This window comes from Leucopleurus acutus (assembly GCF_964270905.1).
Source record: "Leucopleurus acutus genome assembly, chromosome: X".
Classification (NCBI taxonomy): domain Eukaryota; kingdom Metazoa; phylum Chordata; class Mammalia; order Artiodactyla; family Delphinidae; genus Leucopleurus; species Leucopleurus acutus.
Genome location: NC_139148.1, coordinates 46,496,847 through 46,514,258, shown reverse-complemented (window position 1 = coordinate 46,514,258; position 17,412 = coordinate 46,496,847). Strand labels below are relative to the sequence as shown.

The following is a 17,412-nucleotide window of genomic DNA, read 5'->3' as shown; positions in this document are numbered from 1 at the left end:
AATTTTTAACAGAATGTTTTCTAAAAGAATAAAATAAAAGCACATCTTGGCAAAAAGCTCCAGCTTGGGAATCAGACAATCCCGAATTTGAATCCCTGCTCTGTCACGTATTCGCTATGTGACTTTGACAAGCTAATTAACGTATCTGCACCTCTCTGTCCTCATTTTATCTATTCTACAGATAAAACTTATCTTAGGGTTGTTGAAGGACTAAATGAAGTAATGCATGTAAAGTGCCTATCACAGGTTCTGGCACATAGTAAATGCTTAATAAATGGTCGCTCTTATGAATATGATGAAGTTGAAGATGAAAGGTGATGGTGGTGGTGGTGATGATGATGGTTGTGGGTATGGCCAGAAGCTAAGTAGGTCATCAGAAACCCTCAAACATGTAGGGAGGCAAAGGAAGACAGTAAAAGTTACCATCTGGACACTCAGAACACCAGACAGGAGCAGTCAAGAGTTAAGTACAGAGTATGAACAGTGTAGGAACATAAGCGACAAGGATACGTTAACAGCCTTTTTGTAGGAAAAGATTGTTTTCAGATCCCAAGGGTGAGTGTAGTAGGTCTACCTGGCTGGGAAATAAGGGAAAAGGGAGTGTGAGGGCAGGGCAGATTCTGAAAGCAGCAGAGCTATCCTTGTTATTTGAGAACATAGTTACTGAAGAATAAGATTAGAGAGACTGTTGAGCATTGCCTTTGTCTAGAACCCGTGGTTGGTCTGCTGGGGAAGAGAAAATTGAGAGTCCTAAGGGTCCAGCCTATAATGGCTATTGAGGACACAATGAGACATTTTTCCCTTCCTCACCAGTCTTTCTTGTGCTGCTTGTTACCTTTTTGCACCTGCCAGAGGCTGCTGCTAAGTGAACCTAGGGAGTGAAGGTATAGAAATATTTATAGATGATATGATACTATGTCTGATCTTTTCTCCAGAATAATGCCATGTTTTGTGGGGACTGAGGTGTAGATGAAACAAGATTGGCTGTGTGTTGATAATTGCTAAAACTTAGCTGGGTCATAGGTACATGGGAGTTTTTAATATTTTATATATGTTTGAGATTTTTCATTATTAGAAGTTAATAAAAGATCAGGGTTAAATAGCTACCATTTATTGAGCACCTGCTCTGTGTCAGACTCTGTCTTAGCCATTTACATACATTATTTTATTTAGTCCTCACAACAACCCTGAGGGTAAGTGTTGTTATCCCCATTTTACTAATGTGGTAAAGTGAGGCCCAGAGAACTATAAGATTAGCTACCATTGGGCCACTTGCCATGTGTCAGTCTCTACATTAGCTCATTAATCCTCCCAGCAACCCTATGAGGTAGAAAACAGCTAATTCACTAAAATCCAGTTCACCAAATGACTATTTGCTGAATGTGTCAAGTGTACTGATTTACCAAAAACTTGTTTCTCTTAACTGTAAGGCTTATTTGAGCAGTCTGTACTGGTTAATATTGTTTACCATGTGTAACAGGATTATTTAAGCCACTTTTGAGTTCTTTCTACTTCCTTTATATATTTTAACAGCTTTTTTGAGGTATAATTTACATACCATACAATTAACCTGTTTAAAGTGTACAATTAAATGACTTCTGGTAAATTTAAAGAATACGCTGCCATCACCACAATATAATTTTGGAACATTTCTATCACACCAAATAGATCCCTCATATCCACTTACAGTCAGTCCTGGTTCTCTTCCCCAGGCCCAAGCAACCACTAATCTACTTTCTATCTCTATGGATTTGCCTTTTTAGACACTTCATATAAATGGAATCACACATATGTAGTCTCTTGTGTCTGGCTTCTTTCACTTAACAATGTTTTTGAAGTTCATCCATCATGTAGAAGTATCATTAATTTCCTTTTTATTGCTCAATAGTATTCCATTGTGTGGCTGTACCACATTTAGTTTATCCATTCACTAGTTGATGGTCATTTGGATTGATTATGCTTTTTGGCTACTATGAATAATGGTGCTATGAGCATTTGAGTACTAGTTTTTGTGTGGACATGTTTTTGTTTCTCAGGAGTAAAATTTTGGGTCATATGGTAACTCTGTTTAGCTTTTTAAGAAATTGCCAAAATTTATCCCAAAGCATGTACCATTTTACACTCCTACCAGCAATTATGAGTTTCTCCATATATTGACTAATGCTTGTTATTGTCTGTCTTTTTGATTATAGCCATTCTGATGGATGTAAAGTGGTATCTTATTACGGTTTTGATTTGCATTTCCCTAATGACTAATAATGTTGAGCCATTTATATATCATCATTAGAGAAATGTCCATTCAGATCTTTTGCTTACTTTTTAATTGGTTTTGTTTGTCTTTTGTTGCATTCTAAGAGTTATTTAAATATTCTGGATACAAATCCTTTCCTAGATAAATGATTTACAAATATTTTCTCCTAGTCTGTGGCTTGTCTTTTCATTTTCTTAATGGTGTCTTTTGAAGCACAAATGTTTTGAATTTTACCTAATCTCAAGCCACAAAGATATTTTCCTATATTTTCTTCTAGAAGTTTTATAGTTTTAGCTTTTACATTTAGATCTATGATCCATTTTTAATTTTTGTGTATGATATGAGGTAAGAGTACACATTCATTTCTTTGCATGTGATACCCACTTATCTCAGCATCATTTGTTGAAAAGACTATTCTTTCTCCACTGAATTGCCTAATAAGCACCTTTGTCAGAAATCAATTGACCGAAAATTTAAGCGTTTAGTTCTAGGCTCACAGGTCTGTTCCATTGATGTGTATGTCTATCCTTATGGCAATATCACATTACCTTGATTACTGTAGCTCAATTTTGAAATTGCGTAGTATAAATCCTCCAACTTTGTTCTTTTTGAAATTGTTTTGGCCATGTTAAGCCCTTTGTATGCCCATATACATTTTAGTATCAGCTTATTAATCTCTACAAAACTAGATGGATTTAGATAGGATTGCATTGAATCTGTAGATCAATTTGGGTAGAATTGCCATCAAGTGTGACTGTTTTTATGTTCACCTTCACTCTCTCTCCAGTACCAAGAGGGTAAAGAGCTTATCCAAGTCTCGGCGAGCCAGGATCACAAAGAAGGTAGACAAGGCTAGGCTGGTGGCAGAACATGTGATGGAGGATGAATTTGACTTGGATTCAGATGATGAACTGCAGATTGACGAGAGACTGGGAAAGGAGAAGGCAACCCTGATAATAAGACCAAGTGTGTACTTGTTCTTTTTCTTTCCTGCCCTGCCCATTTCAGTTTGTTTTTGGTCTGCTTGATAGACTCAAGACCTTAGGCCTGAGCTTGTTGACATTCTGATTTACCAGCTCTGTAGGCTTCCATGTGTCCTTTGCTCTAGAGATTTATTTCCTAACCTCCCTAAATTACTCGTCTGTGGTCATTACTTTCAGGAAAATTATAGTCTTATTCTCTTTCCCCTGGGTGTTTGGCTCAGATGCTAATCTTAGCTTCATGATAAGTGCATTCCATTGCTTTCTAGAATTTCCCCGAAAGTTGCCCCGTGCGAAGCCTTGCTCTGACCCCAACCGAGTTCGTGAACCAGGAGAAGTTGAGTTTGACATTGAGGTAGGGGCCTGCCCTGTTTCTAATCTTCTGCTCATTCTGGTTACATAGACAGAATACAGATTGTCATTCTAGTTGAGGGTGGGGGAGAGATCCTATGCATTCCATTCCTAAAATATTTATAAAGTGAAAGATTGTGGGCTAAGTGCTCCTGAACATATAAATGGAAGATTATACTTTAGTTGAAATATTTTTAAAATTCTTTAATATAGAGTAGAATAAAAGGCAGTGTGATGTAGCAGAAAGAGTATCTGATTTGGAATATCTGATTGTGACTTTACACAAATTATTTAACTTCACTGAGCCTTAGTTTCCTTATCTGTAAAATGGGAGTTAGACTTGCCTCACAAAGATGCTGTGGAGATTAAGATGAAAGAACAAATATTCTGCTTAGTACTTGGTAGATACTTGGTGCTCAGAAGATATTAGTATCAGGAGTGAGACTGTCAACCCTGTATTGGGGCCTTACCAGACCAACCCTGGGCAGCTGAGGTGATATCCTTTTTCTCCAACAGGAGGACTATACAACAGATGAGGACATGGTAGAAGGGGTTGAAGGCAAGCTTGGAAACGGGAGTGGAGCTGGTGGAATTCTTGATCTGCTCAAGGCCAGCAGGCAGGTGGGGGGACCTGACTATGCTGCCCTCACGTGAGTACTGGCTTTTATCTCCCCTTTCTAGGTGTTCAGACAGCACACACCCCCACCTGCCACCCAAAGGGCTAGGTCAACCAATCAGTAGATATTAATTGGGTCATTTAAAGGGACAAAAATTAGCCAGGGCATTTGGGCTGAAAGAATAAAGTAGACATGAAATCTGTCCCGAGGTACTTAAGATCTGACCGAGAGAGGATAATACGGACTTCAAGGGTAATAAGTTTGGGGGGTTTTGGAAGTTAGAAGAGGCATGGAAGGAGAGCTGGGCCTTTTCTGGGCCTTGCTTTAAGAAAAAAGAAAAAGGAAAGAATGCAGCATTGGTGAACAGGAAGGGAGGTGCACCCCTCTTTTTGCCATCTTGCCTGCTGTCTATGGAGAGACGAGTCAAGAAGGACTGGCCTTTTTATGAAAATAGTCTTTGATACTATTTTGATCTTTAGTGTGGTTTCTGGTTTTTCGCCTGGGATGGTTCTCTCCTCCTTCCTCCCACCCTGACCCCGGCAGCTGTTGTCCCTCCTCCCTGACTCTTCTGATGACTGATTTCCTCTGACAACTAGAGAAACTCCCTCAGCATTTCTCCTCTGTCCCTTGCAGCGAGGCCCCTGCCTCTCCCAGCACTCAGGAGGCCATCCAGGGCATGCTGTGCATGGCCAACCTGCAGTCCTCATCATCCTCGCCAGCTACCTCCAGCCTGCAGGCCTGGTGGACCGGGGGGCAGGACCGAAGCAGTGGGAGTTCCAGCAGTGGGCTGGGCACAGTGTCTAGCAGTCCTGCTTCCCAGCGCACCCCAGGGAAGCGGCCCATCAAGCGGCCAGCGTACTGGAGAACCGAGAGCGAGGAGGAGGAGGAGAACGCCAGTCTCGATGAACAGGACAGCTTGGGAGCATGCTTCAAGGATGCAGAGTATAGTAAGGGCAGCTGAGCACTTGAGTACAGGCCAGGAGGGCTCCCCACTAGCCCCAGTCTCAATCCCAAATCCAATCCAGGACAGCCTGTAGTGAGCAAAGGCCTGGCCTTAAACCTGATACTTGGTTTTTCTGTGCCGTATTTTCTTAATCCATAAAATGGGGATATCTCACAGGTTGATGTAAGAATTAGAGATGATGCTTGCACAGAGCACCTGGCACCGTGTCTTGTTCATGGGAGGCCCTCAGAAAATGGTAGCTATTATAATTAGCTATTAACCATTTTTAGCATTGTCCAATCTTCACTGCTGGTGACTCTTTTTTCCCTCTTGCCTATTTTACTTCCATTACCTGTATCATTTGTGTTATGTGTCATTCAGTTCATCCCTTGCAAAGGTTTATGATGACTTTTCAGTGGGCTTTTCACATTTAATAGATGACTCCTTTTTTGTAAAGTAAACTTTGTTGAGTACTACAATGTATGAAACACTTTTTTGTATAGTGCAGCTGACTTTAATGTAGGTTTTTGTTTTAATATTATTTAAAAAATTAATCCTCATTGACCAAAATTAGAACAAGACAGAGAAGGCAGAAATTTCCTTTGACTAACACTCTTCCCCCTCTGAGAAAGGTTATCCAGAGGTAACCTTTGTTATCAGTTTGATGTATACCTTTTATTTTCTTGTGTTTATACCCATATGTAGACATAAATAGGTAGAGGTATAGTTTGGTTTAGTGTGTGTGGTTCTACAACTTACTTGGATATCTTTCAACATCAGTACCTAGAGATACACTTCATCAATGCATTGAGATCTACCTGCTGCATAGTAGTCTGTAACATAGGTATACCATCATATGTTTAACTATTTCCTACTGATTATCATTTAGGTTGTTTCTAATTTTTAGTGTTTTGAAAATTCTTATAAATAACCTTTTGTGCCCATGTGCCCGTTAACATTTCTGTAAGGTAGCTAGACCTGCTGAGTTGAAGGTATGTACAACATAAATGTTGATAGTGCTGAATTCCTTCCAAAAAGGTCAGTATATGAGTGGTGTATGAGATATACCTGTTTTCCCACAGCCTTACCAACAGTGGATGTTATCAGCCTTTTTAATTTTGGCCAATCTGATGGCAAAAAATGGTGTTGCAGTTTGTTTGTTTTATGTTTATTGGCTCTTCCTTTCCCATGAATTATCTATTCAGTTTTTCACTCATTTTCAGGATGTTAGTTTTTCTTATTGATTTGTAGGAGTTCTTTATGTATTCTAGATTTGTTGGAGTGTTTTTTATATATTCTGCAAGTATTGAAAAATATTTTCTCTTAGTCTGTTGTTTGTATTTTAATTTTACTTATGGTATCTTTTAGCATGTAGTAGATTTCAGTTTTTACATAGTTGTCTTTATCAATTTTCTTTTGTGTTTTATGTTTTGTGTAAGAAGAATTTCTTATATTTTCACCTAAAACTTGTACAGTAGTTAAAATTTTAGCTTTTTTTCTGGAATTAGGTTTTGTGAATTGTGAGAGGTAAGAATCTGTATTTTTTCCCACATGGATAGTCATTTTCCCCAATACCATTTATTGACTAGTTCATCAATTATCCTCCTGATTTGAAGCTCCGCTTCTGTCCTAAACTAAATTCCCATATATATATGGATTTGTTTTTCTTTTTTCCTTTTTTTTGGGGGGGGGGTCGCGCTGAGCGGCTTGTGGGATCTTAGTTCCCGACCAGGGATTGAGCCCACCCCCTCGGCAGTGAAAGTGCAGAGTCCTAACCGCTGGACTGCCAGGCAATTCCCTGGGTTTGTTTTTCTACTCTGTTCCCAGTTCTGTTCCTCAATAGCTATGTAACCTTGGGCAAGCTAATTAACCTCTCTGTGATAATAGTACCTACCTCATAGGTTGTTGTGAGGATTAAATGAGTTATACATAAAGCACTTAAAACATTGCCCAGTACATGGTAAGTGCTGTGTGTTAGATGTTATTAATATTCTGTTCCATAAAACCAACTTGTCCACTCATGTGGCACTACCTCATAGGTTAGTTACTCTAGACCTTGTGTCTGGTAGGGCAGATTCCCCTCTGCATAACTTGCTTTGGACCTGAGGAGAATACAGATGTTCAGCAAGCCCATCATCTCTGGGTTGAGCTGTGATTGGTCTTAGTTTGTTGCCAAGTTTCCCTGGCTATCCATCTTACCTTCAGCAGACAGTCACATTGACCTATAGCCAAGGCATCTGGACCCGGTCTCACTAGTCCTACCTCAGGACAAACAACTCACTCAACCTCTGTCTGCTTCCCCCTATCCCTGCTTTGCCCAGCAACACTAGAAAGGCAGTTTAATGAGGAGGTACCCAACTACTTGTTCTTATTTTTCCAGAATTTCTAGGCCATTATTGAGCTTTTTCTAGTCCAGATGGATTATAGAATCAACTTGTCAAACTCCATGAAAAATCCTATTAGGATTTTTTATTAAGATTGCATGGCATTTGCAATTTATGGATTAATTTATGGAGACTAACATCTTTCATCAGAGCCCTTTCTGCTACAGTGGGATATACACATTTCTGAAAAATGTCCTGAAGATTTGTACACTAAAAATAATAGGGCTTACAAGAAAAAGAAAGGGGTATACCCCTCAAAATCTCTGTGGCTTTGAAGCCAAAACACTGGCCCAGATAATGACAGTCCTAATAGTAATCCTTGCCTGGTTAGAGCCCATCGGCATTTGCACCCAGCATTGTAGTCAGTGGATCCTTTGTAGCCCTAAACTCTGCCTGGGCTCAGGTTTCTCCTTCCAGATGTTGGTTCTTGAGGGCATTTGCTTACGATAAATAGCAGCTTTATCAAATTAAAATCTGATCCAGAGCCTAGTCGTCAGCAGTCTTTTGTTGTTGTTGTTTTTATTTTTTTAAATTATTTATTTATTTTTGGCTCTGTTGGGTCTTCGTTGCTGTGCACGGGCTTTCTCTAGTTGTGGTAAGCAGAGGCTACTCTTTGTTGTGGTACGTGGGCATCTCATTGTTGCAGGTGGCTTCTCTTGTTGCGGAGCACAGGCTCTAGGTGCGCGGGCTTCAGTAGTTGTGGCGCACGGGCTCAGTAGTTGTGGCTCGCGGGCTCTAGAGCGCAGGCTCAGTAGTTGTGGCACACGGGCTTAGTTGCTCCGTGGTATGTGGAATCTTCCCGGACCAGGGCTCAAACCCGTGTCCCCTGCATTGGCAGGCGGATTCTTAACCACTGCACCACCAGGGAAGTCCTTTGTTGTTTTTAAACACAGGGGAAAGTGTCTTCACAACGTCTTCAGCTGCACTCTCCACCATCCTCCTCTCCCAACAGAACTTAATTTTGTAGAAAACAAAGCCACCATTTACCCTTCCTCTGACGGGAGGCACTATTGCAGGATTTTTAGCTTTTGTGTGTAGGTCTTCATATATAGCTAAGGTTTTCTCTGAAATATGAGAAAACTCACCACTGATTGGTTAAAAACAACATGCCAGGGAAAATTGCTTTTGAACCAGTGCAACTTCTGGATGACATTGCTATCATTCTGCCATTTACCTTTGAGCAGCCACAAAACAGGCCATCTTGTCCTTCTGTCTTCAAACATGGTCTGCTATTTATTCAGGCTTTCTTGTATATCTCTTCTTCAGTTTATTACTAGGTATTTTATTTTATAGTTTCATTCCTATTGAAAATGGCATCTTTTTATCTATTATATTTTCCAATTGGCTGTTGCTAGTATGCAGGAAAATAGTTGATTTTTCTATATTGATCCTGTGTTGGATTGCCTTATATGCTCTTATTAGTTCTGTTAGTTTTTCAGCTAATTGTCTTGGGCTCTTGAGGTAGGTGATCTGTGTCCCCTATCTTAGTTTGCTAGGGCTGCCATAACAAAATACCACAGACTGGTTGGCTTAAACAACAGAAATTAATTTTTTCACAGTTCTAGAGGCTAGAAGTCCAAGAGCAAAGTATTAGCAGGGTTGCTTTCTCCTGAGGCCTCTCCTTGGCTTGCAGATGACCTCCCTCTTGCTACTTTTTCACATGGTCATCCCCTGTGCACATGGGCCCCTGGTGTCACTCTCTATATCCTAATCTCGTCTTAAAAAGGCACCAGTCAGATTGGCTTAGGGCCTATCCTAGTGGTCTCATTTTAACTTTCTTTCAAAGCCTTATCTCCAAATACAGTCGTATTCTGAAGTACCGGGGATTAGGAATTCAATATATTTTGGGGCGGGGGCACAATTAGCCCATAACACCCCCTTTCTTTCTGGTATTCATACCTCTAGATTTTCCTAGTTTTATTACAGTGTTGAGTAGTAATGGTGATAGGGGGCATCCTTGTGTTGTTTCTGACTTTAAAGGTAATGCTGCTAGTGTTTGTCCACTCAGTATGTAGGGCTCTGTAGGTCTCTGTTAGACTACTGTCATGAAGTTCAGGGGAGTTTGAGAAGTTTTTGTTTGTTTTAAAATCCAGAGTGGAATTGGGTTTTATCAAATGATTTTTGGGCATCTTTTAATATAAACACATAGTTTTCTGTTAATTTGCTAATGGTGATTTACATTAGTAGAATTACTGGTTTTGAATTGATATTTCCTTCTTGAAATTAGCTGTATTTGGTTGTGGTGTTTAACATAGTTTGTCTAGTTTATTTGATGATTTACTAATTATCTCCAGTGTTTGGTGTTTGTTTACTGTTAATTTCTGGTTTTATTTTATTCCTTTTTCTTAATGTTCTTTGTACAACATCTTGAGTTGAAAGCTCTGTTCATTTATTTTCAGTCTGTTTTCCCTTTTGATAAAGGGTTTTGTGTGTGTGGTATGCGGGCCTCACACTGTTGTGGCCTCTCCCATTGCGGAGCACAGGCTCCGGACGCGCAGGCTCAGCAGCCATGGCTCACAGGCCTAGCCGCTCCATGGCATGTGGGATCTTCCCGGACTGGGGCACGAACCCGTGTCCCCTGCATTGGCAGGCAGATTCTCAACCACTGTGCCACCAGGGAAGCCCGATAAAGGGTTTATTTTTTAAATTAACATTAAGTAAAATTGGCTTTGTTGGTATACACATGCTTAGATTCTTGTAACCACCACCACCACCACCACAATGAGTAGAACACAGAACCCCTCCAGAGTCCCTTATGTTATCCCTTAGTAGTCATGCCCTCCCTCTACCCCTAACTCCTGGCAACCACCATTCCCCATCACTGTGATTTTGCCTTTGCCAGAATGTCGTATAAATGGAATTATACAGTATGTAATATGTTGAGACTGGTATCTTTTACTTAGCATAATGCCTTTAAGATTCTATCCATGTTGTTGCATATCAATAGCTCGTTCTTTTTTGTTGAAGAAGAGTTTTCCATTGTATGGATCTACCACAGTTTTGTTTTGTTGTTTTGGGCTTTTTTGGCTTGCCATGTGGCGTGTGGGATCTTAGTTCCCTGACCAGGGATTGAACTCATGCCCCCTGCAGTGGAAGCACAGAGTCCTAACCACTGGACCGCCAGGGAAGTCCCACTACCACAGTTTCTTCATCCATTTACCCACTGAAGGACATTGGATTGTTTACAGCTTTGGGCGATTATGAATTGAGCTGCTGTGAATATTTGTATGCAGGCTTTTGTGTGAACATGAGTTTTTATTTCCCTAGGATAAATACCTAGGAATGGGATTCCTGAACAACGTGAGCAGTGGATGCTTTAACTTTATTGGAAACTGCCAAACTGTTTTCCAGTGATTGTGCCATTTTACATTCCCACCAGCAATGTGTGAGAGTTCTAATTGCTCTGCATATTCATCAGCACTTGGTATTGTCAGTATACTTATTTCAGTCATCCTAATAGGTGTGTAGCAATATCTCATTTAGTGGCTCATCTGATGGCTAATGATGTTGAACATCTTTTCATGTATTTATTTGCCAGTCATATACTCTTTTTTGAAATGTCTAAACAGACACTTTGAACAACTGCTGCCTTTTAAAACATTAGGTTGTTTCTTAACTGTTGAGCTTTGAAAGTTCTTTATATAGTCTGGATTCAAGTCTCTTGTCAGATAAATGATTTGCAAATATTTTCTCCCAGTCTGTGGCTTGTATTTCATTCTCTTAAGACTTTCTTTCTTAAAGTAAACACTTTCACTTTCTAGAAAGTCCAGTTTATCAGTTTTATCTTTCATGGCTTATGCTTTTAGTGTCTTATTTAACAACTCTTTCTGTAAACTCAGGGCACAATTTTCTCCTTTTTTTTTCACCTAAAAACTTTATGGTTTTAGGTTTTACATTTCTATCCATGTTCCATTTTGACTAAATTTTTACATAAGGTATGATGTTTAGATTGAGGTTCACCTTTTTTTTTGCATATGGATGTCCAATTGTTCCAACACCATTTCTTGAAAAGACTATTTTTTATTTTATTTTTCTATTGACTCGCATTTGTACCTTTGTCAAAAATCAAATGACCATATTTGTGTGGCTCTGTTTCTGAATTGTTCTTTTCCATTGATCTGCGTGTCAATCTCTTTGTCAATACCTTACTATCTTGATTACTGAAGCTTTATTAATTCTTAAAATCAAGTAATATGATTTCTTCAATTTTGCCTTTCCATATAAATTTTAGAATCAGTTTGTCTGAATCCACAACAATTTCTGCTAGGATTTTGGTTGGAATTGTGTTAAATATATAGATCAATTCAGAGAGAATTGTGATCTTCATTTTTTATCGAGGTACAAGTCACATTACATATAATTAAACATTTTAAAGTGTACAGTTCGGTGGCATTTTAGCGCATTCACAATGTGGTGCAACCACCACCTCTGTTTCCAAGATATTTTCATGGGCCCAGAAAAATACCCGGGATCCATTAAGTAATTGTTCCCCATGCTCCCCCCTCCCCTCATACCCTGGTAACCACTAATCTGCTTTTTGTCCATATGGATTTGCCTGTTTGGGATATGTCATATAAAGTAATCATATAGTTTGTTACCTTTTGTGTCTGGCTTTTTTCACTTACCATGTTTTTAAGGTTCATCCAAGTTATAGGCTGTATCAGTATTTTGTTGCTTTTTATGGTTGACTTAGTATTCCATTGTATGGTTATACCACAATTTATCCATTCATCTGCTGATAGACATTTGGGTTATTTCCACCTTTTGGCTGTTATGAATAATGCTGCTGTAGACATTTTTGTGCATGTTTCTGTGTGGACACATGTTTTCATTTCTCTTGGGCATATACCTAAGAGTAGAATTGCTGGGTCATATGATAATTCTGTGTTTAACTCTTTGAGGGACCAGCAAACTGTTTTACACAAGGACTGCAAGAGAATTGTCACCTTAGGTATATTGAATCTTCTAATCTGTGTACATGGTATGTTCCTCCATATTTACTCTTTTAAAAGTTTCTTTCATCAGTGTCTCATAGTTTTCAGCATACAGGTTCTACACATGTTTTTTGTTGGATTTATCCCTGAGTTGCGTATTTTTTGGAGATACTGTAAATGGTACCTTTCTTAACCTTTGGTTTCCAACTGTTTATTGCTAGTATATATAAATATGATTGATTTTTGTGTGTTGACCTTGTATCTTGCAACCTTGGTAACTCACTTATTAATTCTAGGAATGTTTTGTATGTTCTTGGTATTTTTTTGTCTAGATGATCATGATCATGTCATGTGCAAGTAGGTACAGTTTTATTCCTTTCTTTCCAATCTGTATGTCTTTTTTCCTTCTTGCCTTTTTGTTCTGGCTAGGATTTCAAGCACGATGTGGTGAGAGTGAACTAACACCCTTGTTTCCAATCTAAGGGGGAAGGCATTTAGTCTTTTCATTATTGTGATATTATCTGTATAGGTTATCAAGTTAAGGAAGTTCACTTCTATTCCTATTTTGCTGAGAGTTTTTTTTTTAAATGAATGAATATTGAATTTTCCCAATGTTTTTATTCCACCAGTGGATATAATCATGTGGTTTTTTCCCTTTAGTCTGTTAATATGGTAGGTTACATTGACTGATTTTCAAATATCAAACCAGAATTGAAATCACAGGATAGACCTTAATTGCTCATGGTGTATTATTCTTTTTTTATATTACTGGATTTGGTTTACTAGTATTTCACTGAGGATTTTTGTGTCTGTGTTCATGAGGGATATTGGTCTATAATTTTCTTTTCTTGTACTGTCTTTAGTTTTGGTATCAGGGCAGTCAGTGCTGGCCTCAAAGAATGAGTTGGGAAATGTTCCCTTCTCTTCTGTTTTCTAGAAGAGATTATGTATAATTAGTGGGTTTTTTTAAATGTTTAGTAGAATTTTTGTGTGAAACTACCTGGGCCTAGGGATTTCTTTTTTAGGCTTTAACTATGGATTTATTTTCTTTAGTAGATATAGGATTATTCAGGTTTCCTATTTCATCTTGGGTGAGTTTTGATAGTTCATGGTATTCAAGGAATTGGTCCGTTCTAGCTAAGTTGTAGAATTTATGAGCATAGAGTTGTTTGTAGTATTCCCTTATTATCCTTCTAATGTCTGTGAAGTCTTTAGTGACATTTTTTATCTGATGTTATTTTATTTTTTATTCTTTTTATTTTTATTCTTGATGTTAGTAATTTGTGTCTTTTTCTTTGTCATTCTTGCTGACATCTTATCAATTTAATTGATCGTTTCAAAGGACAGTTTTTTAAAATTAATTTTTATTGGAGTATAGTTGCTTTACAATGTTGTGTTAGTTTCTACTGTACAGCAAAATGAATCAGCCATACATATATACATATATCCCCTCCCTTTTGGACTTCCTTCCCATTCAGGTCACTACAGTGCATTAAGTAGAGTTCCCTGTGCTATACAGTATGTTTTCATTAGTGATCTATTTTATACATAGTATCAATAATGTATATGTGTCAATCCCAATCTCCCAATTCCTCCCACCCCTCCTCTTTCCCCATTGGTGTCCATACATTTGTTCTCTACGTCTGTGTCTCTATTTCTGCTTCGCAAATAGGATTATCGATACCATTTTTCTAGATTCCACTATGTGTTAATATACCGTATTTGTTTTTCTCTTTCTGACTTACTTCACTCTGTATGACACTCTCTAGGTCTATCCATGTCTCCACAAATTACCCAATTTCGTTCCTTTTTATGGCTGAGTAATATTCCATTGTATATATGTACCACATCTTCTTCATCTGTTCCTCTGCTGATGGACATTTAGGTTGCTTCCGGAGAGACATGGTTATTTTTGATCATATTTAAGACAGTTGATTTAGAGTCTTTGTATAGTAAGTCCAATGTCTGAGCTTCCTCATGGACAATTTTTATCAATATTTTTCCTGTAAATGGGACATAATTTCCTGTTTCTTTGCATGCCTTATAATTTTTGTTTGAAACCTAGACCTTTTGAATATTATAATGTGATAACTCTGGAAGTCATATCTTCCTTCTTCCCTAGAGATTGCTGTTGTTGCTTATGGTGAGCTACAGTTATCTATTTATTTAATGACTTTCCAAATGAGTTTTTGCAAATACTGTGTTCCTTGTTGTGTGTGGTCACTGAAGCATCTGTTCCACTGCCTCAGCAGTCAGCTGAGATTTCCTGACAGAATTTTCCTTAAATGCCTTAATTAAGCAGGCTTTTTCTTTGTTAAGCATCCCCTTTGTTGTTATAAGTTTTTGATTGGATTCCAGAGTCCCCAAAAAGCTGATTATTGTAGTTTTTGACAGCTTAATGGTTGCTTCAGTGGAGGGACAGATCCTTGGAGCTCCCAACTCCATCATTTTTGGAGGAGGCATCACTCCTCCCACCCTTGTATTTTTTTTTTTTTTTGCAGTACGCGGGTTCAGCAGCCATGACCCACGAGCCCAGCCACTCCGTGGCATGTGGGATCTTCCCGTACCAGGGCATGAACCCGTGTCCCCTGCATTGGCAGGTGGACCCCCAACCACTGCACCGCCAGGGAAGCCCTACCCTTGTATTTTTAATATGCGTATTTTAACTTGTATTTTCTTCAAATGTCTAAAATTAATTATTATCTACATCTTATTCCATCTTGAATAAGACATGAACCTTAGAATGGAATTCCTTTTGTATGTTACTTTATACCTGTTATCTCTCAATCCTCAGAACTTTGCAAGGCAGGTTCATCTATTATTTCAATTTTATGGGTGAAGGTAGTGAGACTTACAGTTCTCCTAGGCTACTAAGCTAGTGGGTCAGTCCAGGATTTCAAAGTAATTGTCTAATCCTGAGACTCAAGGTCTTTCTACCATACTACACTTCTTTCCTTTAGGTGGAAGAACCTTTCAAACCCAACAAAATAACATTGACAGCCATTAGTCTAGTAGGGATGGAACCTTTCTCAAACAACTGTTACCAGTAGTCATTTCTTTCTAGGGACAATTAATAAATTCAAAAAATTGTTTTTAATGAGTCAAAGAGGTGTTTTACTTCTTTGCTGAAGGAGGAAAGCCTGAAAAATGGACTCATTTTCCTACAGAGAGACCCTTCTGGAAGGAAGTGGGAGACTGCATTCCTCTGATGAAGTAGAATTCTAGAGAAGTTTGAAGCTGATCAGTAGGAGGAATGGGAGTAGTCATTAGGAGGAAATATTCACTCTCACTTTGCTTCTCTTTTAGGTTTAGCAGTAGCAGAGTTTGACCTCATCAGTAGGACCTTTCTAGACCATTTTCCTATTAAACTGTATAGGTGTTGCATGTGTATGATAAAACTGGATGTTTCTATGTATTTATATAGGTTGAGATACTTATATATGTGTGTTTTGTCATTCGCATCATTCAGTTATAATAATCTTGTTCCCAATTCAGCCTAAGTGGTCTTTTTGTTTCCTTTGTGTGAATGTGTGAACCATTTCTTTTTCCATTAATTCAGCAAACACTTACTGAGCACCCACTCTTCATTATGTTCAGCTCCCTTAGTTTAAAATCAAATAATACATATCCTTGCCCTCACAGTAAATTGGGGATGACATTTACTAATCATCTCTTAAATACTATATAACAACTCCAATAGAGGTATGCACAGAATACTGTGGAGAGTTGAGGACGCATCTGAATGAGATTAAGAGAAGAGGGAAGGCTTCTTTAGGATGTGAATCTAAAGCTGAATTTTGTACGGTCATTAACTCATGAAGTTACTCACTAAATGGATGTTGGGTGAGTGAAATCAGAGTTAGGTGATGCTGGGAGAAGGACATTTGCAGCAAGGGTACAAAAGTAGAAAGACATGAAAAGTATGTGGCATATTCAAGAATTCCTACAGTTGAGTATGGATTAAGTAAAGGGTCCACTTGTAGGGGGGTGGGAGGAGCTCAGGTAGGTATCATTCTGTCATCACCCTTCTGGATGAGATCTCATTTTACCCTGCTTTTCCCTCTCACTGCAGTTTACCCTTCCCTGGAGTCTGACGATGATGACCCTGCTTTGAAATCTCGACCCAAGAAAAAGAAGAATTCAGATGATGCTCCATGGAGTCCTAAAGGTGATCCAGTATTCTGTCCTTAAACTCTGTGGGGGTGGTTGGGGAGAAAATATGTCCCACTGGCTAGGTGGGACATTTAATATAGGAAGACACTCATTTGTTTATTCAGCAAACATTTGTTGAGTGCCTGCTGTATGCCAGGTACCATGTTAGGTGCTGGAGCAAAAATAATCAATAAGACACAGAGTTCCTGCACTCAGGTCAGCAAAATCAGAGGTAATGGAGCATGTTGCTTTTGATATTACATGGCTTGAGATGAAAAGAGGAAGACCTTGAGCAGATTTCAGCAAGCAGTCTAAGGCTCCTGAGAACATTCTGCTACCATCATCCCAGCCCTTTGATAATAATATTGTCAAAGGAGGGATATTCTGCTAACTGTTGAGCTCTACAAGGCCCAAGACTCCTTAGATTATTACCTGTACTGGCTGAGAGGCCATCTCTGAGGAGGGAAGAATGAATGAGTTTTGAGATGAATATGGAATTTAGAGGGTAATAAAAGAATTTTATTCATCTCCCTGGCTGGGTGGTTTTTTCATTGGAGGGTATGTCAGTTGGCTTTTGCTGAATCAAACTATCTAAAACTTAGTGTCTTAGAACAATGGTTGATCATTTCTCATGATTCTGTAGGTTGGCAGAACTATTGTTCTAGTCTGGACCAGATTGCCTGGGGCTTGATGGTCTAAAAATATCTCCTTCAGGTGTCCAGGACCTAATTTGGGGTGTCTGGGGCCTCTCTCCATGTGGTCTTTCACCCACCTGAAGGCCAGCCTAAGCTTTTTCACAA

General features: G+C 38.9%; 1 protein-coding gene across 1 annotated transcript in view; it reads left to right on the top strand.

The window, feature by feature from the left end:
* Positions 1 to 17,412, top strand: part of PHF8 (PHD finger protein 8) — a 94,932-nt gene that overhangs the window by 44,629 nt on the left and 32,891 nt on the right. The window contains exons 14-18 of the mRNA XM_082864611.1: positions 3,039 to 3,217; positions 3,501 to 3,586; positions 4,099 to 4,232; positions 4,833 to 5,146; positions 16,533 to 16,628. Of these exons, the coding sequence (XP_082720737.1) occupies positions 3,039 to 3,217; positions 3,501 to 3,586; positions 4,099 to 4,232; positions 4,833 to 5,146; positions 16,533 to 16,628 (809 nt within the window). The remainder of the gene's footprint in view (positions 1 to 3,038; positions 3,218 to 3,500; positions 3,587 to 4,098; positions 4,233 to 4,832; positions 5,147 to 16,532; positions 16,629 to 17,412) is intronic.